Here is a 27,574-nt window from a genome sequence, read left to right as displayed (position 1 = left end):
ACTGTATCAGATCACGTGTAGCTAAATCTGGGACTACATAATGTTCACATGGTGACCAATGGCCAGAAACCCAGTTCCATCCATTAAACCTTTATCCTCTACTAGGAAGCTGCCAACACCACGTTCTATTCCATTCCCTATTTTCTCCTAAACCTCTTTTCTGCATAATTATAGCCAGCCCTAATTACATAGAATGTCTTGGTGATCAATAACTCTGCACTAAACCACCTTTATCCTTTGATTCTCCCTCCCACACACACCTTTGCGTAAGGATATGTGGGTGTGTGCCTCATGTATGAGGTCTTTCTGATGTTAGAACATGCACAGGCCACTTCCAATTTTCTGCACTCATGAATCATACAAAATCATGGTGAAACCCCCAAATCATTTCTATGGGCATAATAGGATCAATTCTATTCTATAAACATTTAGTAAGAGCTGACTATAGTATACAAGATTCTAAAATAAACACTGAGGACACAAAGCCAAAAATGAAATAGTACCTGCCCTCAAGGAACTTACATTCTATTAGGATATAACTCAACCTGTCAAATACATGGATAAATAAATACAAATTATATAAAAAGCCATTCTTTTTAAATGTAAGAGGGAGCAAGCCCTAACAAATAAGGCAGAGGTTCTCAACCTGGGGCCTGCCAATTTGTTTTGTTATATTTTGATAATGATATGTCAACATAATTGTTTTTTTCTGTAATCCTAGGTGTTTTGTTTTATTCATTAAAAGACATTATTCTGAAAAGAGATCCACAGTTTTATCAGGCTACCAAAGGATCCTCAACAGAAAAAAATGTTAAGAATCCTTACACTAGGGTGGTAAGGAAATGCCTTGGTCCTAATCTCAAAAGGTAACATCTGACTTTGACTGAAACAAGCAATTCCAGAAGGCAGAGGTAATGAGGGAGACCTAGGGGGAATACCTGAGTGAGATGTGATGTCATCTAGAGGGATCAGCTAGCAGGGCAATTTGGCTATGTAATGGGGTACTGGTTGATAAGGGCTTAGTCCCTAGAGCATTTAGAATATTCGCTCCAACACAGGGAACTTTGGGAGCCTTCTTCAGCCAGGAATGACTGAGTATCGTGTGGTGATAAGAAATGTTCAGGTTGCCTCGAGAGCCTGAAGGACTGTTGATGAAACTGGGACTGTTTGGTGGACAGGGAGTAACACAAGCCTCTCTCAGTGGTTTTTGTGCTTCTCTCTTCACGGGAAACTTTTGAGTGAGGAGGATTGTAGTGGGTCACAGGTGAGGATGGGGCTGTGGGTCCTATGACCCACTCAGCCTCAATGCAAGGTACCTTTGTTTTTTTAAAACCCCTTTATGTTTCTTCTTTCCTGATCTTAGGTACAGGAGTATGTAGCGCCCAAACAGACTAGTTTATGACCTTGTAAGGTCTGAAAAGTTAGAAGAACCACCACAGATAAGCTCAGCAGCCAGAAGCACCCGTAGAGACCATGAGAATTGGGAGCAGCAGTAGCTGAGTGCAGCCCTGAGGAATGACCTGCCTGATTCAGCCCAACAGTACATCAGCCAGACAGCAGAGATATCACATCCTGCAAGGGCTTAGCCCAGGTGACTAAGGGAGCAAGTCATCTGTTAGATATATCATACACAGAAGTGAATTTGGTGAGGGCTTCACAAAAATAGAAAAGGACTTCTAGGACTAAGAAGCACCTGTCAATCATGTGTGGTTTTGACATGGGTTCTTCAGTACCACATGTGCTTCAAGTCTGTGTCCACACCTCTAAGGACAGAGTATGTGGAAAGGGGAGAGGATACCCCGAGTTTAGTGAGGGTGATGGGAGGTTGGTAACTGCCATCTTTGCTGCACCTTCTCAGTAAATATTCTTTGTAAAAATTCATTGACATGAACTGATCAATCAATATTGTGTGGAAGCGTATCAGATGGGGGTTCGTGAGCAATTACAGTAGCAAGCACAACACCTCAGAATGACCCACTAGAGCCCTAAGGCCAGCTGTAGTCAGCTGCCCTCTGGGGACCCAACCTGCAAGTACCAGTCAGTTGGGGGAATGAGTCTAGAGGGAGTGGTACAATTGGAACAAAGAACAGGGAAAGGAGAGTAATGGAAATAAGGTTGGCAAGGTATATGGCAGCCATATTATGGAGGTTGTTTTTTTTAATTCAAGGCTAAGAATGGAATATTTCATCCTAGAAGCAATAGGAAGTCAATGATTATTTCTGAGTAGCAAAGTAGCATGATCAGACTTGTATTTTAAGAATATCATTTGTGCTGAGATAAATTATCCAAAGAGGGTCTTAGTCATCCATTTTGAAAAATCTTGAGTTATTATATCTGAAATATGTAGCAGTATACTGGAGACTAATGGACAGAAAAATCCCCACTGTTCCTCTATTCAACCCTTTGGAAAGTTGCTGGGACCCTGCGATTGATAACCTAAAGGACAGGAGAGATGTAAGGGGGGAGGACATTTGTAAGGAAGAGAAGGAAGAAGGAAATGGGGAAAGGAATGGAAGAGCCATGAGAGAAAAGAGCTAGGAAAATGTAGGCCAAGCTCAAGCTATAGCAACAGCACTGAATGTCCCTGCTAGAAATACTTGCCCTGAGAAGATAATAAACTTTGATGTTGTTGTTGTTGTTATCAGGAAAACAGATAAATACCTCAATCCCCCTTGGTTGAAAATCCCCAAGTATTAATAGGTTTCTCTTCTTACTCTGTTACTAAATGGTTACCCATCCTACAGCACCTGTGAGTCAACATCATCACTCCTTGGAGGACAAGCAGCCAGTTCATTTTCTGAACATTTAGCTTCCCCCTCCTTCAGAAAGAGATTCACATTGGTTTCTTTTGTTGAGTTGCTGAGTTATTTTTCAGACACGTCTGACTCTTTGTGACTCCTTTAGAGGCTTCCTTGGCAAAAATACTGGAGTAGTTTGTCATTTACTTCTCCATTTTACAGATGAGGCAAAGAGGGTTAAGTGACCTGTCCAGGGTCACACAGCTATTAAGCGTCTGAGGACAGATTTGAAGAGTCTTCCTAACTCTAGGTCTGTCACTCTATCCACATTTGTTTTTTAATCTGTATTAAATGATCTCCTTTTTTTTAATCCTCTATGTGACATTCTTCCACCCTCGTTGACCTTGTGACATGGGTCAGAATTCTCCTCTAACTCTTTGGGGTTTTTTCTCTTCTTAGTCTTCATCCTAGATGCCTAATTCCAAGGTAGAACAATTATGAGTGAGAGTCAAATCAAGAATTTGAACATTCCTGTAGATAGCTAAAATGAAGTAAAGATCAAAGTCATGAGAACTGAAAAGGTTAATAAACTGTCTGGGGGAATGTCAACATGAATATTTTTGGAGTTCCAAGTATGAGATCAGAGTTGGGTTAGAAATAAGGATCTGTGCACTGGAATCCTTGAGAAAAGAGGGAAAATTACTTGGAGACCAATAAATAATTGTTTCAAAGACTTAGACTGGATGATAAAGATAGATGTTAACCTGTGGCTCAAAGGTCATTTGCATCAGACTTTCCTCATTGATGGATTGATTAATCAATGAGTCTAAGCTCTAAGCCTTCATGAGGGGTGGGTGAGATGTTGAGAGAAGAAAAATCCTGGGCTTTGGGCTTTCAGCTTCAAGACAGAAGATACATAGTTTTAGATTCTCTTCAAGTCCCTGAAGGGAGAAAAAGACTCCAGAAGGAAGCTGACATGCACTTCAACCATGCCCCTATGGCCAGCTTACTGTATTAGAGACTTCAAGTAACTTCTTTTTAGGTGAGATCTGGGACTCTTCTCTTGGTTGAGCTGAGTTATCTCACTCCCAATGGGAGAGCTCATTCATTCTTTATTGTTCTATGTACTCTGCATTGTATTGTATTGTAAGGCAAATTCTCATATGTGCATCTTCTGATTTCTCTTTTGCCATCAACTTGGATGAATGGGTTTATTAACTATTTGCTATGTGTGTTTATTATAGAACTGGCATTTTGTGGGAAGGGAGTCAAGCCTTGAATATATATAGCTTGGGGTAGTCCTTCCCTGTTAAGGGATGGTAATTAGGATTAGAGCTTGAACCTAAAAATGATTTCCCCTAGATCAACATTATTTAAGGGGACAAATAGATGTAATTCTAGCTTAGTACCCCCTCTCTCTGAGGAGAATGGAGTGACCAGCCTCGGACCCTAACTTCCTCCTCCCCTCCTGGCGAGAAGCAAAGACTCCCTTGGAGAAAAGTGGGGAGAGGAGACTGTAGAGATATGTATTCTTGCCTCCCTGTGAGCCACTTCTAGACAGACCCATGTGGACACACATAACCAACATGGGGACATAGCATATCCACACATCCCTTATAGAATGAACTTCAGAGCAGGAGAGATGTCTTGGGGATGGCAGCAAAGGAACAGACTGGAAGTGGGGGTCAGGATCAAGAACTGTTTACTACTTCTTTGGGCTCATTGTTTCGGGGGGCATGAGAAAGGGCACCGATGAGTCAGTGCCCAAGGATGTAATGTCTTCTTGGGGAAATCAAGTTTCCATTAGTATAAGACAATGGAAAAATGTGAAGCAAAGACATCCAGAATCAAGGAGAAGTTTGTTAACAATAGAGTGAGGATTCCAGCTGGAGCAACAAAATTGGAGAATAGAGACAAATATAGACGATGCAAGGGTAGGGCTTAAATGGATAGGACTGAGAGTATGGGAAGAGATGGGAGATTTTCACAAAGACAAAGACTTTTGCATCCTTACACACATGTGTACGCAAACATACACACAAACATGCATGCACACACACCCACACATACACACACATATGCACGTGCACACACATCAGTAAGGCAATAGGAAAGGCATTACTGAGGCAAACTGAGTTGTGGTTGAGGTTAGCTGGCCCAGAGGTAAAAATTTCAAGACCAGGCAGAGAGCATCTGCTCACTAATTGGGCTCAGAGAGGTATCCCACATGTATTTGGGAGAGCTAACAATCTCATGCTTTTAAGGATACAATTCAATCCAATCCAATCAGTGTCTATTAAGGTCCTCCTGTGTGCACAGGCGTGTATTGGTTTACCCTTTGAAAGAGACATGAGGAAGAGAGAACATGGTCTCTAAACCCTGGGAACTCCCAGGCTGAGTGAAATAGCAAGAATAAAACACAGGAAACAAGAAGAGAACAATACAGGACAGGGGATGGCTTGATGCAATGTAATTAAGCATCAGAATATGTGAACCACTAAACTCTGTGAGTGATTGAGGAAAGGACACTGGCCAGGTGGTCCAAGAGGAGCTGGGATTTGAGCCGGGCCATGAAGGATGGGTAGGATTTGATAGAAAGAGAGGAGACAGGCCATGACCACCATCTGTGCTGGCTTGAGTCAAGTACAGGCCCCCAAGATAGCAACCCAGAAAATGAGGGTCAAGGGGAGTCAAAGATGGCTCAGCTCCTTGTGTTTTAGCTTTTTACTCTGAATCTCCATCCTACACCATTGGAGAAATGGTCCACAGTAGAGTGGATAGAATGCTAGGCTTGGGATCAAATTCTACCTCTGGTTATAGGATCAGAGCAAAATCATTTTCCTTTTCTGAGTCTCACGGGGTTCATCCATAAAGTAAAGATGACAACTGGGAAGCCTACCTCACATTGCTGTCTGAAATGAGATAATGAGGCAGCTAGGAGGCAATAGAGCACTGGGCCTGAACTAAAGAAGACCTGAGTTCAAATGTGACTTCACTACTAGCTGTGGGACTCTGAGCAAGTCATTTGACTTTTCTGAGCTTCAGTTTCCTTGTCTGTAAAATGGTAATAGTAATAGCACATACCTCCTAGAGGTGTTGTGAAGATCAAATGAGATGATATTTGTAAATCAGTGCTTTGCACAGGGTGTGGCACATAACAGATGATACATAAATGCAAGCTATTATTATTCACCAATCAATCAAGAAGCATCTATTAAGCACCTACTCTGTGTCAGGTTCTGGGGATAGAAGGCCAAAGAAACAATTCTTGGCTTGCAACAATTTTACATTCTAAAGGGAGAGATAAACACACACACATACACACACACACACATCATAAATATAAAAAGAATAAATACAATTGTATACAAAGTCCTTAAATGCAAGGTAATTTGGGAGAGAGCAGTTGGGGGAGGGGATCAGGAAAGGCTTCATAATTTGCATAATATATTTCGCAAACATTTGCATATTTACAAATGTGAGGACTATTTATTTTGTTTTGTGGTGGTGTTTTTTTTTAACTTATCTCCACCCTAGGGTCTCAGTGCTCTGCTCCAGACAGCCCTATATTTTAGATTTATGCTTATTCTCCTTCCCACTGGGGCCCTGTCTTCTCAGTCACAGGAAAGGATCGCCCTTTCCCAGGTCCCAGGAAATGCCCTGCCCCAAGTGGAACTCAATAATATCGTCATCAATAATCTTGTCAGAATAAATCTAATCCCTCTTCCACATGGCTGCCCTTCTAATATTTAAAGAAAAGAATCGTTCACTGCTTAAGGTTGATTTGAAAAGTCTTCAGGGAAGTGTCCCATTTTAAGTAAGGACATCCTCTTTGGGCTCTGATATGGATTTCCTCCTTCACCATGCGCCAGCAACCTTCTTTCTTTCTGGAAGATCCCGCTATCCATGCAGCTCTTTTCTCTGATTGGGTGGTCCCTCCCAGAACCCTTATGTTAAAAGAAGTAGCCATGCCTTCCAGCGTCATGCCTCTCTGGGCTGTTTTCCTGACTCTTTGGACTTCTATTTCCACCATGCACCATCCCTTCACTTCTCCCATCTTTAACCCCCTCCCCACCAGCTTTCAGCTTCCTGAAACTTTCTCCCATTAGAATTTAAGTTCCTTCAGTTCGGAGACTGTCTTGTTGCTTGTATTTCTGTTCCAGGTGCTGAGCATAATGTCTGGCATATAGTAAGTCAGCACTTAATAGATGCTTGTTGCCTTGACTTGATTTGGCATCGATGAGCTAGAGTGTGTCCAGAAGAGATTGCCTTCAATACATGCCATATGAAGACAGCTTTCTCTCCTTAGCAGAAAAGAAAGAAACAAATGAGCAAACTCTTCTCCCCATTGGCTATTATCATCAGCCTATCCACACAAAAGCAGAAGCTCTATGCTTTATTTGACCTTGCTTTTCCCTCTTACAGCTTAAAAAAAACCCCCAACATCTTTTTTGTTATCCTTTGCACTTGTCACCATCTTCAACATTTCTAACACCCTTCTTGTGCTGCTGTGCCATGCTTTATTCTCCATTAGCTGATCGTATTTCCATCTTCTCTACATGTCTTTTAAAAATCTAAATCATTTGGTGAAATCTTTGTACGTGCACATGTGTCTTTATGTAGCCCCATGTAAGCTCTGAGGATCCTTATCCTAACTTCCTATCTCATGGACAAGCCAGGTTTTCAGATCTTGGCAAATACATTTCTCTCCCCTCCCCCACGATTCCAGGGATACCCCTGAGGAATTTTCTCTAATGCCATTGACTCAAACCCCCCCTTCCTTAATGGTGAATTTCCCCCCTAGAATATCAGTTGAGATTTATTTAGTCAACCAGCCTCAAGCAGCATTGTTTTTTTTTCCCTTAAAGAAAGGTATATTTACTAAGGAGGTATAGTAAACACAGTTATGACAAAATATCTCCCTCAAAAGTCTGTCATACTCTCCCATAAGTGCATATATAGTCAAGGGGAATGTGAACTCAAGCTTAGAGACCACATAGAGCCAAGTGGTAACAGCTCCTGGGTGCTGGAAGTTCTTTTCTCCCATTTTGGACATACGTGGCACATTCCCCTTTTAGGCATAATGTAGGCTCTTTGCTGCGTGCCTTGCACAGCCATGAATCCAGGCTGTCCTTAGCTCCCAGTGTTGCAGACATTAATGCCAGATGGTCCAGGGACACAATTTAGGACACACCAGGGGAAGGTGAGGGCTACTGCCATCTCCTGGGTTATGATACTACTAGGACACCAACGAGAAGATGGGAAGTCCAAAATCTTCTGGCCTAGAAAAGTCCTCTTCCTGTCAGAGGTGGGTAGGGTAGGAAGTGAGGAATCAAGAGGCTGGTAACTTGCACCAGTCCTTGTACTTTACCCATCCACACAACTTACCCAGGGTTCAGCCTTGGAGAAAGCCTGACTTCTCAATGGAGAAGTAGGCACTTTTTTCCCCCACTTCAGCATTCCAAGGAAAGTTGCCAATTACAGTAATGTTGCTCTTGGCTCTAGTCTGGGGTTTTCCAAAATAAAGGGAGGTGGGAGATTTTTTTTCAAAGTATGAATGTTCAAGCACGAGTCACATTTAGAACATGTTGTCTATTCCAACACATAAAAGAGAATGATGCTAAGTAATAAAGAATAGTAGAATGATTAGAATGGAATCCAGCTAATAACCCAGCCTTGTTGGGACACAAGCAGTTTTTGCAAGGCTGCTGATTAGCCCATTCACAATTCACCTCCACTGAACAGTCTTATAAAACACAAAGTAGGATCTTCTTTAAAGGGGCCTCTCTAGCAAACACTAACCCTTTTCTGGTCACAAGACTGTTAGTGCTGCTGTAATGGCACCTATTCAAGTTAATTTCTGTCCTTGTCAACAGCATTCACAAGCCATTTAAGACATTTCTATGTTCATAAAGCAGATGCTAGAGAAAACAAAACAGAAAAGACAGGCAAAACAGCCTGGGGTCTCTAGTGAAAGCCCAAATAATTGAGTCCACACTTCACATGGGGAATGGGGGACCCAAGGTTCCCAGGTCTCCACCTTTGTGCCCAAGTAGAGAGCCTTCTTTCTTCTACTCCCCAACTGGAGTCATTCCTTTTGTTCTTGAAAGCTGCCTCCAAGAAATCTGCCACAGAGAAAAGACCTCTATTCCTAACAAGTATAGCACCCCATGTCATCAGTTTATCTAATTCAGCAACCAATTGTGAGAACTCAACCTAATGATGAATCATGGATAGCTGGAAACCCAGCATATGCTAGGGGTTGGGGGTGGGAGAAGAAATCTGTTTTATTCTGACACCACCTTCATTTCTGAATATATCCTTCCTCTCTCCCCAACTATGAGAGTCAAAGAATAAACAAGAAAAGGAGAAAAAAGTGGTGCTGAAAAACTAACACTAACAAACAAAAACCACATTAACCAGGCCTGAGGTACATTCAATGAGCCACATGCAAAGTCCCATCCCTTTCAAAGAAGGAAGGCAAGGACATTTTCTCCTCTTTTTTTAGGACCAAGTTTAGTCATTAAGATTACACAGTATTCAGTTTATGGGGTTTTTTTTCTTTTCATTTATGTTATTGTAGTCATTTTGCATATCATTTTCCTTGTTCTACTTGCTTTGATTTGTATCAGTTAAATCTTCCACATTTTGTTTACCCATTTCCCAATTGATGGGCACCTACTTTGCTTCCAGTTTTGTGTCACTATGAAAAGCACTACTATAAATATTTTGGTGTATTTGGTGTATTTCAGGCCTTTCTTTTTGCCATAAACCTCCTTGGGTTATATGGCTAGCAGAGGAATCTCTGGGTCAAAAGCTGTGGACATTTTAGTCACTGTCTTCAAATGATCCAAAATTATTTTTCAGAAAGGTTGGACCAATTCACAGCTCCACAAATGATGCATCTTTGAGATATGTTAAAAACTGATGCTTTTGTGTCTTTTTTTTTAATTGGGAAGGAAAGGAAGTTAGCATAGTTATTATTTTTTTATATAAAGTGCCACATGATTGGTAGTCAAACTTAGACTGCAAACCATCTAACCGAAGCTTCCTCCATCTCTGGCTTCTTTGTTCTCTCATTTTTGGGTGTTGCTCCCTTCTTCTTCAGTTTCTTCAGCTTCTGTGCCTCCTGGAAAACTCAAATGCAAAAAGCCTTCATAGCCAACCAGCGGTGACACTGTGCAGGCCAGAATAGAGAGAGCAAAATATAGCGTGGATCCCCACTTCCTTACAAGTCTTCTCAATGTATTGAAGCAGATCTTCTGTGAGCCTGGTCCCTGCTTTGCTTCCACAAGCATCCTCCATAGTCATAGACCTTGACAGTCAATGCTGTTAACTTGAACCTCAAGGAAAGTGGTTTCAGAAGAAACCTTCCTAAGTTTGTCACAATCTCTTTATCTTCGTCTTCTCCTTCTGGTTGGCCACGTCCACAGATAAGAATGAATCATGGATAGCTGGATGGATAGCTTTTCATACTATCAACCTCATCAGATCCTTGGACATTTGGAAGAGGGCAGATTGGTGGCATGGTGCACAAAGTAACAGGCCTGGAGTCAGGAAAACCTGAATTTAAACCTGACCTCAAATACTTACTAGCTTTGTGACTCTGAGCAAGTCACCCTGTTTGCCTCAGTTTCCTCATCTGTAAAATGAGCTGGAGAAGGAAATGGCAAACCACTCCAGTATCTTTGCCAAGAAAACCCCAAATGGGGTCATGAAGAGTCAGACATGACTGAAACAACCAAACAACAAAGATTGTCCATCTGGCTGAGCTGGGTTGGGCTGGTTTATTATCTACATATGCATGGAGAGCCCAGAGGTATAAACATCCTTTTCTCTTCTTCATTAGCCCTGCCAGCCTGTATTCTCCCACAACTCTCCTTCCCCTTAGTGTCTTTAGAATCATGCTGCCTCCAGCACAATTTTCTGCTGTGTGCATTTGGTCAAGCCCAGTCGTTCATCACTACATCATCCTCTTCCGTACCATTTCCACTTTTTATTCTAACACATTGGCTACCAGGACAATAGAGTTTTTAGTTTTTAGAGTGGGATTCTTCAATCAGAGATGAGAAGAGGCAACTATCCCAACACAGCCGGGTCTATTTCATTTGTATCTATGTGCTGCCCTTCTAGTTTCATCTATACATGCTTTCAGTCATCTGGCTTAGTTGGGTCTCCCATTACAGGTCCATTTCCCTTTTCACTGTCTTTTATTGCTTTGTGAGACTGCATAGTCTATAACCTTCTATGATTGTTCTCCATAAGCTTTGAAAGTTAACTTGTATAATTTACAGGATGACTGAAACTTTGAAACACTATATGGCTCCAACCAAGCCGGTGACCGATTAACTGACAGATGCTGGTGAAGCATGCTTTCCCCACTCCTAGCAAAAAGGCAATAGCCTAGAGGTGTAAAAGGAGGCAGGCATTTTTCAACATAGCCAATGTGTTGCTTTGTTTTGCTTGCCTGTGCTCATTTGTTCTAAGGGTGAGATGAATTATGGTGAATGATAGAGCTGTAAAAAAAAAAAAGAGGAAAGAACATCAATAAAACATTTTAAAATCTCCAAAAGAAAATACAAAAATTCACAAGGTAGATACAAACCAGCAGTCTTATTACCACCATCTTAAATTTAATATGCACTTACAAATTATACAGAACAGAAATAAATGGTTTCTTTTGTGGTTCTTTGTATATTAAAATGTTCGTTTTATTGATATTTTGGTTTAGAATAAAAAATCTTTTTAAAAATTAAATTAGTTCTTCCACTTCCCTATTCTGCCTCCCCCTTGTGCATTTCCCACTAACCAGGGGTGGAGAGCCTTCAGCCTGGAGGCCACTTATGGCCTTCTAGGTCCTTAAGTGTGGCCTTTTGACTGAATCCCAATTTTACAGAACAAAAAAGGTTTCCCATCCCTGCTCTAACCTTTTTCTTCTTATACTTGTACTCTAAACAGATGTTGCCCTTATCTATCATGCCGTTTTCTTCTGCTTGGCAAGAAGGTCAATCATTTGCTGCCTGGGGTAATTTCTGGACCCTTTTGATCTTCTTGTAGTGGTAATTGTTTTGCAGATATTATACTTCTTTAAGAAATGGTACTAAGAGACAAGATTGGCCAATAAGCTCACTGGAACCCTACCAGCTCTCTTCCACACCTGGTAAAGTTAGATTTCATAACCCATTGGCCACAATCCCAGGGGATATCTTGACAGTGGTAGCCAGGAGTGTGCTAGAGACACTCAAACAGACTTCCTAGAGCTGATTGTTAAACATTCAGTGTGAGCATTTACATCTTGAAAACTGGCAAATGCTAAGGGCTAGGTTCATTGCTTTATTGATTTCTAGACTTTCAGAAGTAATAGAGAAAATGTTAACAATGCAGATTAAATTTAAAAGTTTGTTGTATGTACAGAGTTTGTTTTTCTCCTCCAGAGAGTCAGTTGTTAAACATTTACCACCATACCACTGGTAGACACCCAGACTAAATGGATCAATCACTCTCATATGCTGAAACTCATAAAGCTGCCCACCTATTCCAGAAGGAAAATTATTGACTGGGGTTTCCCCTCTCACATGATTTCCATTTGGGGCATATCGTTTATCTCAAATTTCTATACTGTTTCAGTCACACTCCTGCAGGTCAAGGTTCAGTTTCCCAGACTTACATGAATTGGTGCAAAATGAAGTAAGCTGAACCAGGAAAACAATATAACAATATGCTAAACAATACAAGACCATAAATGACAATGAAACAATTGAAATTGGATGTTGTGGAATTATAATGAACACTGTATGGAAATGTATCGCTCTCTTGCTTCTTAACAGAAGTAGGGGACCATGGGTGTGGAGCAGTACATTTAATGTCAGGCTTGTTTTGATATATTGATTAGTTTTGCTGAACTATTTTTTTACTTCTTTTTAAATTTTTTAATATAAGGGCTGACTGGGAGGAATTGGGCATAAGACATTGTAGGAAATAAGTCAATAAGTTAGTTAATAAACATTTAAACACCTGCTATGTGTTCAGCACTGTGTTAAGTGCTAGAAATACAAAGAAAGGCAAAACACAATTCTTGCCCTCAAGGAGCTCACAGCTTAATAGAAGCATAGGTGATATAAAAACAAAAGACACCAATACAGGATTTTAAAAAAAATATTCACCTTTCCAGAGCATGTCTTCACCAGATGGCCAGGTAGAAAGAATACATGAACCAAGAACTATGACAAAGCTTCTAATACGCGAACTCCTACTTTCAGGCTAACTAGGCTGCCTTCTTGTGGAATTGTATCATACTGACAATCCTCTCTTCCGAGGACATGCTCTTCCATATGACTTATGTTTTTCTTTTTCCTTTGCACTTATCCCATATGCTATATTCCTTTCAATCAACTACCTAAGAGAATTAGAGACTGCCCAGGGTGACTTACAGTTTGCCTTAAAAGCAGTCAAAGAGTCATACAAACAAAATGGGCTGACTACTATCACACCCCTCCAAGAGACGTACTAGAGCCTGCTCCAACCATCTTGAGAGAGCCTATTGTTAAATGTTCAGGGCAAGCATTTACACCTTAGAAATTCAGCAAATGCTACAAGTCAAGACTTGATCGTAGACTAGGGAAAGTGACTGGGAAATGTTAATGATGCTAATTAAACTTAAAAGATCCAGTTGCTGAACATTAATACCAGCACATCTCTCCCTGGGAAGTCCCTTCTTTACCATTTGAGTAGTTAATCTACTGGACAATCATCTGGTACTAGAAGGTTGTTTTTTTCTTATAAGGGGCTCATCTCAATCTCAGGATATACCACCTAAATCCGCCATATTTACTGTGAATGAGCAGGGAAAGTACATTGTAAGGGACAGCTAGGTGGCTCAGTGGATAGAGTGATGGCCCTGAAGTCAAGAGGACCTAAGTTCAAATCTGACCTCAGAGCAAACTCCTGACACTTACTAGCTGTGTGACCCTGGGCAAGTCACTTAACCCCAATTGCCTGAAAAAAGAAATATTAAAAAAAAGAAAGTACATTGTTCAGGTTGTCCTTGACTCATAGAGGCAATGCAGCTACTTCAAGTACCCAGTGGAATGAGGACATGGGAGCCAGGCTACAATGAACACATCCCCAGATTAGTAGGAATCTTCCACCAAAGCCATCTCACTAAGCTAGAACTAGAGCATGAGCACCAAAAGAGTCAGAAAATGCAAATCAGGTCAGCTTAAAAAAAAATACTGACTTTTGGAGAATCAAATTGAGTGAGACAAATGGTCAGCTCCCTGGCTGTCTCTGCATTTCCGCTTCCTAATCTTGTTCCGCCTCTCTCAGCTCTGAAGCTCTGCCCTGCAGTCTTTCTGCCTATCTCAAATCTGGATATTGGCGCTCTGCAGATGAACCCAACCTGAATTTTTGGTTTATGTTTGTTCTCCTTCCAACTGTCATAGCCCCCAGAGCCCCTGGAGGATTGCCTAATCATTGGCACGTGTTGGCCCTGCCCCAGGTGGGAAGCAAAACCACTCAGCAGATGCTCAGCAAATGCTATGACGGACAGCTGTTGCCTCTCTCCCTGTCTCTTTCCCCTCTCCCTGCTCTTCCCTTTGATCTAACCCTCTCTTCTCCCATTTCCCTATTCCCTCTAAAGCTTCTGTTCGCAATTTCTTTCCCTTTCTCTTATCTTTTCCCCTCTCCCCTTCCCTTTTCCTCCCTATTAATCTCTCTTTCTTTGGCCCCTCTATTCTATCTTTTCCTCCATTTCTTGTCCTCCCTTCCTTTCCTCTTCCTCTCTAGTCTCTCTTATCTTTCCCCTTTTACTTTCTCCCTATCCTTCTCTTTCCTACCTTAGCCAGTTTTTCTTTTTCTGCACTATCCCCTTTTTCCACCATGTCCTCCAGTCCCCTGCTCAATGCCCAAGAGCAGCCTCTTCTCTCTTTTCCCCTCACCTCGCCTCTCGTCTCTCTCCATGCGCGTGAGCTCATGCCCCCATTTCCACTGTGCCGTACCAATGAACCGCTCTGTTGTCCTCCAACAAATAAGCTGACATGGTAATGAATGGCTTCAGATGGTAATTAGTGATGGAGCTGCTAATAATGAAATTCATTTACATTTTAAGTACTGCAGAGGGAGCTGGGAGAGAAAGGCAGGGAGGGAGGGAGAGGCAGTCTGGGGCCTTTTCAACCCTCCCTTCTCTGCTTCCCCCGCTTCTACCCAGCCTGGCTGAGCTGAGGGTTGTTCTGTACCAATCAGTGTTACTGATGTGGAAACTATTTAACATGATTGCCTCCTCATCTTCCCCATTTAGGAAACTGTGTGAGGAGGGCTGGTTAAGCGGTGATTAGATGGTACACGCTGGCTTGGATTTAAATGCCCAATCAGAGGCACACAATGGAAGAGGCAGCCCGGCAGGGCTGGAAAAGAGCAGAATTAAGCAAAAATGTGTGCTAGCAAAGCTTCTGGCCAAACATCTCTGAGCCCATCCCCCACCCTACCTCCATACATACCCCCAGTTCTAATCCTGGAACAAATATCATGCCTCCCACCTCAGGAAAAAGGGGTACCTCACACCTTTCATACCTAAGGGAAGGGACAGCCTGAAAACCATGGGAAGCACAATCTATAAAGGGCTGCACAAAGACTTTCCCAGACTTTGATTCTCACCATGCAGGTGCACGTGTTTTAGAAGAGATGGAGAAGAGGACACGGCCACTGGGGGCCTTGCATGTGGTCCTCTACCTCTGCTCTTAGACCCTAATCTTAGATTACACCCATCAGACCTAGAAAGGGCCTCAAGATCATCTTATATAGTTCCATTTTATAGATGATGAAACTGAGGGCCAGAAAAAAAAGAAAAGCCTTGTCTAAAGTCAAATAGTTAGGGAGCCTAGAGGAGCCTAGACTAAAATTCAGGTCTCCTAACCAGCGTGGAAGAGTCCTTCTCATTGACCACCCCCACACTGTATATACAATACCTGTGACTGCCTGAGCTGGAGAAAAGAATTATTATGTGTTTTAAAATGAATGCCTTGTTTCCTGCTCTCTCCCAATTAGATTCTGAAGGGGAACAGTCTGTCTGTACTTGGGAAGTCAATAAAATGAGAAGGTTACCACTAGGATTTATTTATTTCCATTTCTCTGCACATCTCCATCAGAATAGCAAAAGAGAAGAGATAGGCTTAATGTGTAGCAAGAGGAGTAGAAGCTGGACATCAGGAAGAACCTCTCAAAGTAAACTGTACATTAACAACAATAGATCTGAACTTCACTGTAGGATCTCCTAGTGCCTAAGCTAAAGGCAGGTAACCCAAGGTGGTAGGTTGGGAAGGGGGGAGGGGAGGGCAGATGATTATGCCATTGATGCTTTAAATGGATGTTAGGGAGGATTTGGTTTTGTTTTGTTTTTCACTCAGTACCCATGTACTCTGGGGGGAGACTGGAGGACACAAGGTTCTCTCAAATTCTTGGATTTCCACCATTCAAGAGCTCACTGACAGGGAAGATGAGACACACCCAAGAGAAGACCTAGCACAGGCTAGAAACAAATTCAGCTTCTGGGTCAGCCAAAGCTACTGACTTGCCCCTATTTCTCAGGAAAGGAGGGAGAAACCTAAAGAAGTCAAAGATTGCAGTCAAGTAGCTGTGGTGAAGTTGAGGGGGAGACCTAAGAAATTGGGATGCACACCATGCAAGAGCTAACGGGGTCTCCTCAGGAGTGACCCCATGGAGAACATGTCCCCCTCTGTCCTTCAATTTTTGTGAAATTGCTTCCAGCAATCAGACAAAAGGGGTGAATTTATTTCACAACATTCTGGAAAGAGACAGGATAAGAGAAAGGGGGGGCAGAGATGGAAATTACAAGAACAGGATTTAGAAGAGACCTTGTAAAAATCACCTAGTCCAACCACCTCACTTTCCCAAGGAGGCCCAGAGACATGAAATTACTCACTCAAGGTCACCCCTATAGTAAATTGCAGAGCTGATATCCAGGATTCTTTCCACTCTACCTCATTGCCCATAAATAGATACAGACTGAGATAAACAGACAGAAACCGTGGTCCAGATAGAGAAGAAGACAGGGAGACAGATGCAAAAATAGAGACAAAGGGATAGGAGGAAAAGAGGGAAGGGAAGAAACAGAGAGGAGAGAGACAAATGGAGTGATTGAAAGACAGAGCCAGGCAATAAGTGCTGACATTTATACAGTACTCCAAAGTTTGCAGATTGCTTTACATTTGACAGAAAGACAGAGAGAGAGAGAGAGAGAGAGAGAGAGAGAGAGAGAGAGAGAGAGAGAGAGAGAGAGAGAAGAGAAATGGCATGGAAAAGAGAGGTTTTTTTAAAGAAAGGTGAGTTGGGGAGTGAGGGGCCAATGGGGTGGTGCAACCAGGAGAGGGGAAGGAAACAGGCAGGACTGTTATATAATGGAGTCAGGCCCTTGCAGAAGTGGCACGGTGAAGAGGGTCAGGTCCTATCACCATGACCAGCTTCCACACACCCCCACCAGAGTAAATAGGGCAGGGGAACTTGCACCTCAGTAAATGGATATTGATCCGATTTCCCCTCCAGGGGAGCCGTTTTTCTTCTTCCTGACTTAGCTGCAGAGGTCACTAGATTCCTTCCTTCCTTCCTGCTGCTCTGCCTTCATTGCAGCTTTCTAAATTCCCCTCTCCTTCCCAACCCTCCCCCCTTCCCCACCCAGGACAGAGAACAGATTTCTGACACTGGGTTTGGGTCACATCCCTATCTCAGCAGTGCTCCAGGCCCTAGCTGGGCAGGAGGGTGTGAAAATGGGGTTTCCTCTGCATGTTCATTCCTTCTGGGCTTTCTTCCCTCCTCTCTCCATCTGTCCCATTCCCTTCCCACTCTTTTCCTCTCTCCCTTCTTCCTGGTCTTTCCTACATGCAGAGAAATCATCCAATTTCCCTCCCTCATTTCTCTCTCCTTTCTTCCCTCAGAACCAAATGAAAGAAAGCTGGTCAGCTCTGTGTCCTCAGTCTCAGAGCTGGGCACCCTGAGGGAATGTTAATTCATCAAACAGAGCCTCCTTGAGGACTCAAGGTACTTCTCCCAGAACTGGGCTTCCCCCTTTTCGGTCTCATCTGCAGCCCTGAAGACAAATCCTCTGAATTCTACCCTATTGATCCCAGTGGTACAAACTGATCCCTAGGGCCAGCAGCCTCCTAAGCAAAACTGGGAAGTCAATAAGGCCAGCCAAGAAGGGAGGGAGGGAGGAAATAAGCATTTACATAGCACCTACTATGTGCCAGGCACCGGGCTATGTACTTTTTACAAATAGTATTTAATTTGCTCCTCCTTGATCACCTCCCACAAAAGTTCTTCTTGCCATCTCTTATGTGTGTCTTCCCTAGGAAGGGGCTATATGGTTCTCTGGACCTCTCTTTCCCCACTTCTTCCTTATCAAAATCTATAGGTGCTTGGAAAGATGGTAAGAAACTCACTCACGGGTTAATGGTTAATAAGGGTTTGAGTAGTTGGGGGACAGTGCTTAGTAACAGTGTGTAATGCCATAAGGAAAAGGTTACCTTAGAGCTGTGAGTTTTTTCATTCTGCCTCCAATGACCCTCTCCACCTTCTTAGACATTGGGAGTCTTCTTTATGTCTTTCCATAATTTCTCCAGCATTCCACAAGTCGTTCCAGTAACTAACACTCCAGGAGTCCGTCAGGGACGACCTGCTTGCTACCTGCTTGTTTCCTTTGCCAATTGCACATGACTTTGATGTCATCTTTTATGAAAGGAACAGTGATATTTCAGGTGGTGACGATATGGGGGATAAGGAGATCTTACAAGGATCTCTCATATCACTACACAAAGCCACAAGGTTGGGTTTAGGGTTACCCTTTCTGTCAGGTTCCCACTCTACAGAGAGCCAGTTTCTCAGGGACCGAGGATCCTCAGCATTTCTATAGCATTTTGAGCTTCCCTGGAAGATAAGCAGGCAGTGCCAGTACAAGTATGTCCGTTTCACAGATGAGGAAACTGAGGCTCAGAAAGATGAAGTGGTCAACCCAGCGTTAAACAGCTAACTGATGGAGCCAGGGATTCTGATTCCAAGCACAGCGAGACTGAAGCAAAGGGTTCGGGGCACTGGGTTCTTACAGTGATCAGCTGCACGAGCCTGGGCAAGTTGCTGCCCTCTCTGCCTAGCTTTGTAGCGCTTTGGCCCGCTTTTCCCTCGATTTCCCCTTCTGTCTTTGCTTTCCAGGGATGTGGGCGAGGGATGGATCAAAATCCCAGAGTGGAGAACTCTGGTCCCTAAGGAGCCTAGACGCTCCCATTAGTCTGTCTCCAACTTCCCCTCCCCCACCCACCCCCTTCCCCACAAGAATTGAGCTGGGAAGGAGGAGGTCGTCAGCTGGGTAGAGCCATCGTCGCTGCCTCGCCGCCTGCACTTTGCTGACGAGAGCAGATACTGTCCTTGAGCTAGAGAGAACTCGCCTGGGAACTGGGAGGGTTGCGAGTGGGGCTGGCTCGAGAAACAAGGGAACAGAGCTCCCTTCTAGGTCCTCTCCTGTCCCTGCCTTCGCTACCTCTCCCTTCCTGTCCCCTTCCCCTCTCCTCCAGCCCCTCTCCTTTATCCCCTCTCCCCAGGTGGGAACAAGTGCTGTCGGGACTCGGCTAGTGGGGGAGAGCTAGAGAAAGGGAGAGAAAACTCTAGATCTTGGGTTGGGGGAAGGGGGGAGGGGGAACGGCGGGGGCGGGACCAAGGCGGGGCCGAGGGAGGGACAGCTCCAGCGGTGAAAGAAGCTGGGCTCCTGGGTAGCCTCCAAGTCTCCAAAGAGGAGCCGGGCGGTTGTAGACCCGACATAGTCTGAGCCAGCTAGGAGCTAACGGTTTGGGAAGAAGGAGAGCAGAGAGACTTGTCCGCCCCGTCCGGCCCCGAGACTAAGCCTTTGAGAGGAGGCCCGGGGACACTTGCGTCCAGACGGTCCCCGCGGGCGCCCCTGCCCCGATCCGGGGGTGTCCAGGAGGGCGGAGAGATGCGGGTCCGGGGAGCCCTGCGGGCATCCTGTTGCGGCCAGGGCCCCCCCGGTGGCTAGGGCAGGCGACTGGCCCATGGAGGGCCCCAGCAGAATCGGCTTCTCCACGCTGCCCCCCGGCCGCGCATGGAGAACTTCAAGAAGGTGCGCACGGAGGACGCGGACACGGAGGCTGAGAGCCCCGGGCCCTTCGCCGACCTAGCTCCGGGCGCCGTGGAGATGAAGGTGAAGGAGGGCAGTAAGATCCGCAACTTGCTGGGCTTCGCCGCGGCGCGCATGGAGCAGCCGGCCACTCGCACCATAGTGTTTAGCGGCTGTGGCCGCGCCGTCACCAAGACCGTCACCTGCGTGGAAATTCTCAAGCGGCGGCTGGCCGGCCTGCACCAAGTCACCCGGTTGCGCTACCGGAGCTTAAGGGAGGTGTGGGAGAGCCGCCCGCCGCCGCCCGGCTGTCCGGGCCCCAGCCTCAGCGTGCACAAAAATGTGCCCGCCGTCTCCATTCTGCTCTCCAAGGACGCCCTGGACCCAGGGCAGCCTGGCTACCAGCCCCCAGAACCCCGGCCCGACGCGCAGACCTGGGCGCCGGCGCTGGCGCCAGCGTCACCTGCTGCCCCCGGACTGAAGAGGGGCCCTGGCTCGCCCGCAGCCGAGGAGAGGGCGAGTAAGAGGCTGCAGGGCCGCGGAAGGCCGGGCGCGGAGGGGGAGGGGAGCTGGGACGGTGCGGGCTGAGAACTCTTTGCTGCGGGAGTCACCCTTCTCCTTAAGCTCAGCAGGGTGGGCAGGCTCCCCTTTCCTCAGACACAGGTTTCTGACTCAACCCTCATCACTGTCCTTTCTTGGACCATGCCCCGGAATGACCCTTCACTGCCAAACGCTTCTCCCCGAAAGGAGAAAAAAAAAGCTCTGCATTTGGAGTGGACCCCCTTTCCCCTTCGCCGTCCTAAACTCGATCTTCAGAGTGTTGGAGACCAATTAGCGGAGCCTCGAAACAGCCGCTGCCAGCCTGTAAGCCTGCCTTTAATCCCTCTGACTTCGAGCACCAGTCTCGCTGCTCCCCGCCCCCTTCTCTAATGGACCCCCTGGCATGTCCTGCAGGAGTGCATGGAGGATGCCCTCTTCTGGGAAGGAGACACTCGCTTCCTATCGGGGAAAGGCGATATGGCCTTCAGGTGTGGGTCCTGCCCCGTACCACAGCGCCATCACTCCTTCAGACCTGGGGGAGGGAGAGGGAGGCCAAGGGCGTTGGTGCAGGAGTGGTTCTTGTGAACGTAGAACATGAATTCTGGGGAATACCGAACATAGTTGAGGATATTTCTTCTGACCCAGGCTGTGTCCCTATATGTCTGATCTCAGGGATGGACTTCGGGCCACCGAATTGACACTCCCAACTCCATCCAATACTTAATTCTGTTTCCCCATACAGTCTCCCTCCTAACTTAGAAAAATCCATAGGTCAATGGGAGATGAGATCCTGAAAGGTGCCAAGAGAGATCTCTTAGTCTGGATCAGGCTAGTTAAAGGGAGATAAAGATAAGGTAGTAGTGGGGTGGGGACTTGGAGATAAAGACAGAGTAAGGATACATAGATGAAATCCGATAGGCCCCCTGACATATTGGAGGAGAGAGAGGGACCCATTCCCCACGTACACTTTTTTTTTAAGTCTGTTTCCATTGTGAAGAAGTTCTGAGATCACATCATGAGTTTGGGAGGAGAGGAGAGTTCCTTTCAAACCTAGATTCAGGATGAGGGGTGGAGGTGGGAGAAGAGAGTGTGTGTGGGTTAGGCAGGGTGAGTAAGGATTAACTCTAATGAAGAGCCATGGGGTGATGGAATAGAAGTCTTAGGTGGAAGGCAACGTGTTATGCAGACTCCCAGGATCCCAAGCTTTGTCTACCCCCAAAGGAAAAGGTTACCCCCTACCCCAATATATGTCATGTCAAAGGCAGAGGACAAACCCAGAAGCTAGATTGGGGGGGGGGGCTCCTTTTCCTGCCTAGCACTGAAGGGTGGAGAGTTAGTGGAAATCCTTGCTTCATGTGTCAGGCCCCTGACTGAGCAATGGGAGAACCACTAAGAGGGAAGGAAGAAGAGGGGAGGGTGGGTAGGCACTTAGAGGAGCTGGGTCCGGAGAATAATGTGTGGTTTGGTCATGGCTGCAGTAACACCTTCATCTGGGAGCCCCTTCAATCACCCCAGAGAGACACTGTCAGTGTTATTAATGGCAGCTCCAGTGACTTGCGGCTCCAAGCTTCTTTGGAATAAAACACATAAACAAGAAGATAGGGGTGTTTGCTCTGGGATGATTCCCCTTTCCCCGCCTCCTTCCCATCTTTCACAGGGTAACACCCCTATCTCTAAGGAAGTGGATAGAAGGCGGCCTCCCTCCCAGGCTTAGTATTCTCTCTGGGGGTAAGCCTGTCGGACTTGGAGGCTTGGTGTGTTGACTGGTATCCCTGTTGTCTTTTAAACAAGGATCTCAAAGGAAGTACTCTGCCTCTGCTTCCCAAAAAGGTGATGACTGGTCCAGGCTGGGGGTGGGAGGGAGGGTACTTGTGAAAAATGCTGGGTAAAGAAGCCCAAGGGATGACCCTGCTTCCCATCCATTTCCTAACACTTGCCCCACCTCAAATGCAGAAGGCATTGAGTGCCAGAACAAAAGTTCAATGACAACTGGTGCCTACTGCAGATGTCTTACAAATTCTCTGGGTTCGGTTTCCAGTGCCTTTCCTGACCCCTGCTCTTTCCTCCCCAGTGCTAGTCACGACAAAGGGCTAAGATCACTGTAAATGGGAGTGGTACCAATGCCCCCTCCGCTCCCCAAGAGGAAAGAGAAGTCAGAGCACAGTCTCTAGCAAGCTGCTGGGTTTTCCTGAACCTCCAAGGTTCCCTTCTTCCCAGGCCTTGCTAAGTGTGTCCCTGGAAGGCCTGCAACAGCCCCCTGAAGCCAAACTCCCAGCCTCTTCGGAAAAGGGTTTCTTTTGTTCTCTTCTTCTTCCCTTTCCCCCAGGGGTCAAGGTCTCTTTTGGAGTCCTCCACTTCCCCTGCAGGCCAACCAGATTAGCCCCCTGCCCCTGCAGTCACTCAAAGTCCCCTCTCTGGGGAAACTAGAGAGAATGTCTTGCCCAGCCTCCATCCTTAAATACTGCCTCAAACCCCTTTGTGCCCAGAAGGGCCAAGGACAACCTATGGATGGAGGAAGGGGAAGGGAACAAGCCCAAACTCACTGCTGGAAATTAATATTCAATTACCGAAGCTCTGGAGAAAGCCAAGGAATCAGTGTGGGCCCCGGGCTGATAAGTAGCTTGCCTCCAGCTTGGGAACAGCTGCCTGCTGAGAGATAAGAAGGCTTCCTAAGTCTGTTTTTCCCCCCTCCCCTGCCTATTTTCTCTTCCCACTTGCACAATTCACATCTGTAGCTGAAATCTAGTATCTTCTTTATTGGGTGCTACAATCTGAAATGGGGAGAGCTGAAATAAGCAAGAGGCCTTGACCCCCCTCCTGCCCCATGATGGCCCCCTCTCCTCATTCCAGCCCTCATTTAACATCTAGGCAAAGGCTCCAGAGTTCCTGTACCCCTTTCTAGGCAGACCCATGGTTATGGAATCCTCTATGGAAAGGAGGAGAGATAAAGAAGAGGGAGGGAGAGGGGAAGATGGGAAGGACATTTATATCTCACACAGGCTTGGGGCTGACAGAACCAGTTAATGGATCTTACATCCTTGATAGGAAAAGCTGGAAAGTGACTTGAGGGGCACTGAGAAGCCTCCTCTCCCTACCCCCCACTTCCACTCCAAACTGCCCTCCCCAGACAGTTTATCATTAGTGCTGCCTAACCTTTTCCTATTACAGCTTATTCCCCTTGGGCTCAGCATGGCCACCCCCATGTCCCTCTGTTACACTGCATATCTTCCTCGCCTCCCCTGCTCCCTGCCTCCCCCAGCACACTAAGTCCTTCATATTCTAGGGTAGCTGAATCCCTTTGGAGCAGAGGAGGCAGGGGCTGAGATAAGCTCATATTCCTTAAGGGACTAGGAAGGTAGTGGGGGCTATTAAAAATTTTCACTAGGTCAACCAGGAACTAGACAAAAGAAAATTGTTGTCCACTCCCCATACCCTCCCAAGCCAAAGGTACCCTGGATGGTAGGAAGGCTGGAAACCATGGTGCACAAGGATCAGATAAAGGAGAATGAGGTGGGAATAGTTAGCCTGGACTCTACACTCCCTCCATGATTACTGTCTTTCAATCATTTGCTGCACATGTCATGTAGAAGCGGTATGAGATTTGTTCTATTTGGCCCCAGAGAGCAGAGCTGGTAGTAGCAGCAGCAGGAAGAAGGATGCAGGTTTCTACTCAATATGAGTGGTTTTTAAAAACCTGCTATGCACAAAATGGAATAGGCTGCCTGAGGAGCTAGTGATCTCCTCAGCACTAGTTAGTGTTCAAGCAGACTGGGGGACTCCCCTAATAGAAGAGGGTCAAAGGAATTTCTACATGAGATGGAAAGACCTTCTTGGTGAGCTCTAAGACACGGAGGGAGTACAATCAGTCAATAAACATTTATTAAGCATAAACTAGTGGAAAAAGTATTGACTCTGGAATTAGAGAACCTGGGTTCAAATACTGCCTCTGACTCATACAACCTGGATGACCATGGAGGTCTCAGATTGCTCATGTAAAATGAGGAGATTGGGGGCAGCTAGGTGGCACAGTGGATAGAGCACCGACCCTGGATTCAGGAGGACCTGAGTTCAAATCAGGCTTCAGACCTATAACACTTACTAGCTATATGACCCTAGCCAAGTCACTTAACCCCATTGCCTAGCCAAAAAAAAAAAAAAGAAAGAATAATAGGTAGGATGGAGGCTGGCTGCCTAGCCACCCATAGTCACTGCCCTCCAGAAGCTTGTGATTTCTACATAGCTTCACAGCCTTCCTACCCAGTTGCTCTCTGCAGCAAAAGTCCATCCTTCACATCTATACTACACTGGTAACGGGGCTATAGGCAGCTAGCTGGTGCAGAAGATTGAGTGCTAGGCCTGCTGAGTTCCAATCTGACCTCAGATACTTACTAGCTGTGTGACCCTGGGCAAGTCCCTTAATCCTGTTTACCTCAGTTTCCTCATCTGTAAAATAAGCTAAAGAAGGAAATAGCCAACCACTCCAGTGTCTCTGCCAAGAAAAAACCCCTAATGGGGTCATGAAGGGTTGGACATGACTCAAGCAACCGAAGAACAATGTGGCTATGACTTGAGGGACCTAATAGCGAGTTTGGAAGCATATTTTTTAAAACCTCCTTCTTAGTTCAACTGAAGATACTAAAAGAGAAAAAAAAACACCATTTCTCAAGTCTAAAATCCTTTCTAGATTTAGCTGAAAAGTGGAAATTTTATCAGTACTTAATCAAATGTCTCAGGAAACAACACCCTTCCCTAAAATCCTTCTCCCCTCATCCTCCTCTTAGAACTAACTTCTTCCTTTGAGGAAAGTGTATAAAGATCAAGAAGGAAAGCAAAACTTCTGGATAATGGACTGAAGGATACACAACCAGACTTGGAGAAAGACTTCATGTCTGGTTAAGATCATCACTTTCCATGGTGAGAAATACGTGTCCCCCTCCCCTCCACTTCTTCTTAGCCCAGTGGACCCAAGCCCACCTTCATCATGTGTGCATGCATCTCTAGCCACTCAGGCCAGGCTGTCATTCATACTGGAAATGCCTGGGGGAGCTGTAGTGTTTGGAACGTGGTATCCAGCCCAATGGTCAGATACCAAGTGACAAAACCATTGGCAGAGGAGATGATTCCTTCAACCTGGTCTTCAGTGAATGTTCCCCGGGGTCATATTTGTAGATTTAGATAGAACCAGCTATTATTGAGAAAGTTCCCACTGGAACACACCACTAGCTCTTATAGCCTAAGCAACTGATCTTTGGCAAGGAAGATGCCACCAATCACTTTGCCCACGGACACAGCTCTGTTGGCAAGGCAATCATCAACCTAGTTCTGGATAGAATTCAGAAGCTTGATGATCAGTGCACAGGGTCTTCAATGCATCTTGGTTTTCCACAGCTTTGGTGGCAGGCCTGGCTCTGGTTTCACCTCTTTGCTGATGGCATGTCTATCTGTTGATTGTGGCAAGAAGTCCAAGCAGGAATTCTTCATTTACCTGGCCCTTCAGGTTTCCACAGCTGTAGTTGAGCCTGTGACAATTAAGAAAGTTCCAAGAGACATAGTTTCTAGGTAATTTAATTATTTTATTAATAATGCCTGCATTTTAATAAAAGGATGCCGTAGACCATCAGACCCTTCATGGGGTAGGCTCACAGTTTATATGTCCTTCAAACAGTTGGTTTTCCTGAGGGTGGCAATCAACTCTGATTGATTAACAATTGATGAGATAATCAATATTATGATGAGAGGGTGGGCTGTATTATAATGAGGGTCTTGGGGTAAGTTACCTGGGTCACCCAAATCTTGGTCAAACAGACTTAACAGTTTCCATATCATTTGTATGACAAAAGGGAGAATCTATATTTTCCTAGACCTGCCTGAGCAAAGTTAATGAGCAGGAATGCACCCATTAGCCCAAACTTAGAATTACTTTTACTCTCTGATTAGAGATTGGCCTGAGTAAATCTCTGCTTAAGATTTCCCATACTGGTTGATTTCTGGATGAGGAAGTAAAAAAGGAGAAATAATCATTTCTCACAAGCCCTACACCTTCATTCTGACCACTCATATCACCCTGGATTGTGCCTTTATGGTAGACAATGAGGCTATTTATGATATCTGTCAAATGTCCAACCTAGACTAAACTGAATTGCCTTATTAGCCAAATTGTGTCCCCCATTACTCTCTGATTTGATGGTGGCCAGAATGTTGATCCAACAGAATTTCAGACCAGCCTAGTTCCCTATCCCCTTATCCACTTTCCTCTGGCCACATGCCCCCATCATATCTGCTGAGAAGCCCAACCATGAGCAGCTAACTATAGGAAAGATCACCAATGCTTGCTTTGAACCTGCCAACCAGATGGTGAAGTGTGACCCTCAGCATGGTAAATACATGGCTTGCTTGCTGTTATACTGTGGTGATGTAGTTCCCAAAGATGTCAATGCAGCCATCGTCAGCATCAAGACAAACTATAGCATCCAGTTTGTGTTTGGTGTCCAACCATTTCCAGGCTGGCATAAATTACCAACCTCTCACTGTGGTTCCTGGTGTTGACCTGGCCAAGGTACAATGGGCTGTGTGCATGTTGAGCAACACCAGAGCAGCTGCTGAGGCCTGGGTTCTCCTGGACCACAAGTTTGATCTGATGTATGCCAAGTATGCCTTTGTTCATTGGTATGTGGGGGAGAGGATGGAGGAAGATGAGTTCTCTGAGGCATGGGAGGATATGGCTACCTTGGAGAAGGATTATGAGGAGATTGAAGCAAATAGTGCTGAGGGGGAAAATGAAGGTAAAGGATATTACATTGTATGCTATCTTTTTCAGATTAGGTCTGTCTCTTTTATCTGTTCTGTGAAAAAGTCCTCTGTGGTCATTAAATATCAATAAAAGTGTGATGCCTGCAAAAAAAAAAAAAAGATCATTTTCTTTCACCCTAAAGAAAAAAATGCATTGATCAGAGAGAAGAGGTTTTTTTTTTTAATTTATTACTTCAGATCATCTGGGACCAGGTAGGGAGAGGGGAAGGAAAGCCTTTGAGGAGAATGGCAATAGAGTGATTGAATAGTCTTAGGAGAAAGACCTCCCCTCCAGGATTAAGTGATTTTTATTTTATGCAATAAAGTAAAACAGTAACTAAACTCTAATTGCATAACTATGTTTTATTCTATTGCA

At 45.1% G+C, this 27,574-nt stretch overlaps 1 protein-coding gene and 1 pseudogene across 1 annotated transcript; both read left to right on the top strand.

Annotated features, from left to right (window-relative positions):
* Positions 1-19,478: 19,478 nt before the first annotated feature.
* RPP25 (ribonuclease P/MRP subunit p25) lies at positions 19,479-22,006 on the top strand. Its single transcript, XM_020994529.1, has one exon. It carries the CDS (start codon positions 19,855-19,857, stop codon positions 20,455-20,457), a length of 603 nt encoding a protein of 200 aa, XP_020850188.1. The 5' UTR covers positions 19,479-19,854; the 3' UTR covers positions 20,458-22,006.
* Positions 22,007-22,271: 265 nt separating this feature from the next.
* Positions 22,272-27,296, top strand: LOC110213941 (tubulin alpha-1C chain-like; annotated as a pseudogene).
* Positions 27,297-27,574: the final 278 nt, after the last annotated feature.

Source organism: Phascolarctos cinereus, unplaced genomic scaffold, assembly GCF_003287225.1.
Source record: "Phascolarctos cinereus isolate Bilbo 61053 unplaced genomic scaffold, phaCin_HiC Scaffold_3;HRSCAF=262, whole genome shotgun sequence".
NCBI classification, from domain to species: Eukaryota; Metazoa; Chordata; class Mammalia; order Diprotodontia; family Phascolarctidae; genus Phascolarctos; species Phascolarctos cinereus.
The sequence above is the reverse complement of the archived record's forward strand: the minus strand, read 5'-3'. Positions and strand labels throughout refer to the sequence as shown.

Coding starts and splice junctions, on each gene's coding strand:
- RPP25 (XM_020994529.1), top strand. CDS start 19,855: ATGGAGAACTTCAAGAAGGTGCGCACGGAGGACGCGGACACGGAGGCT.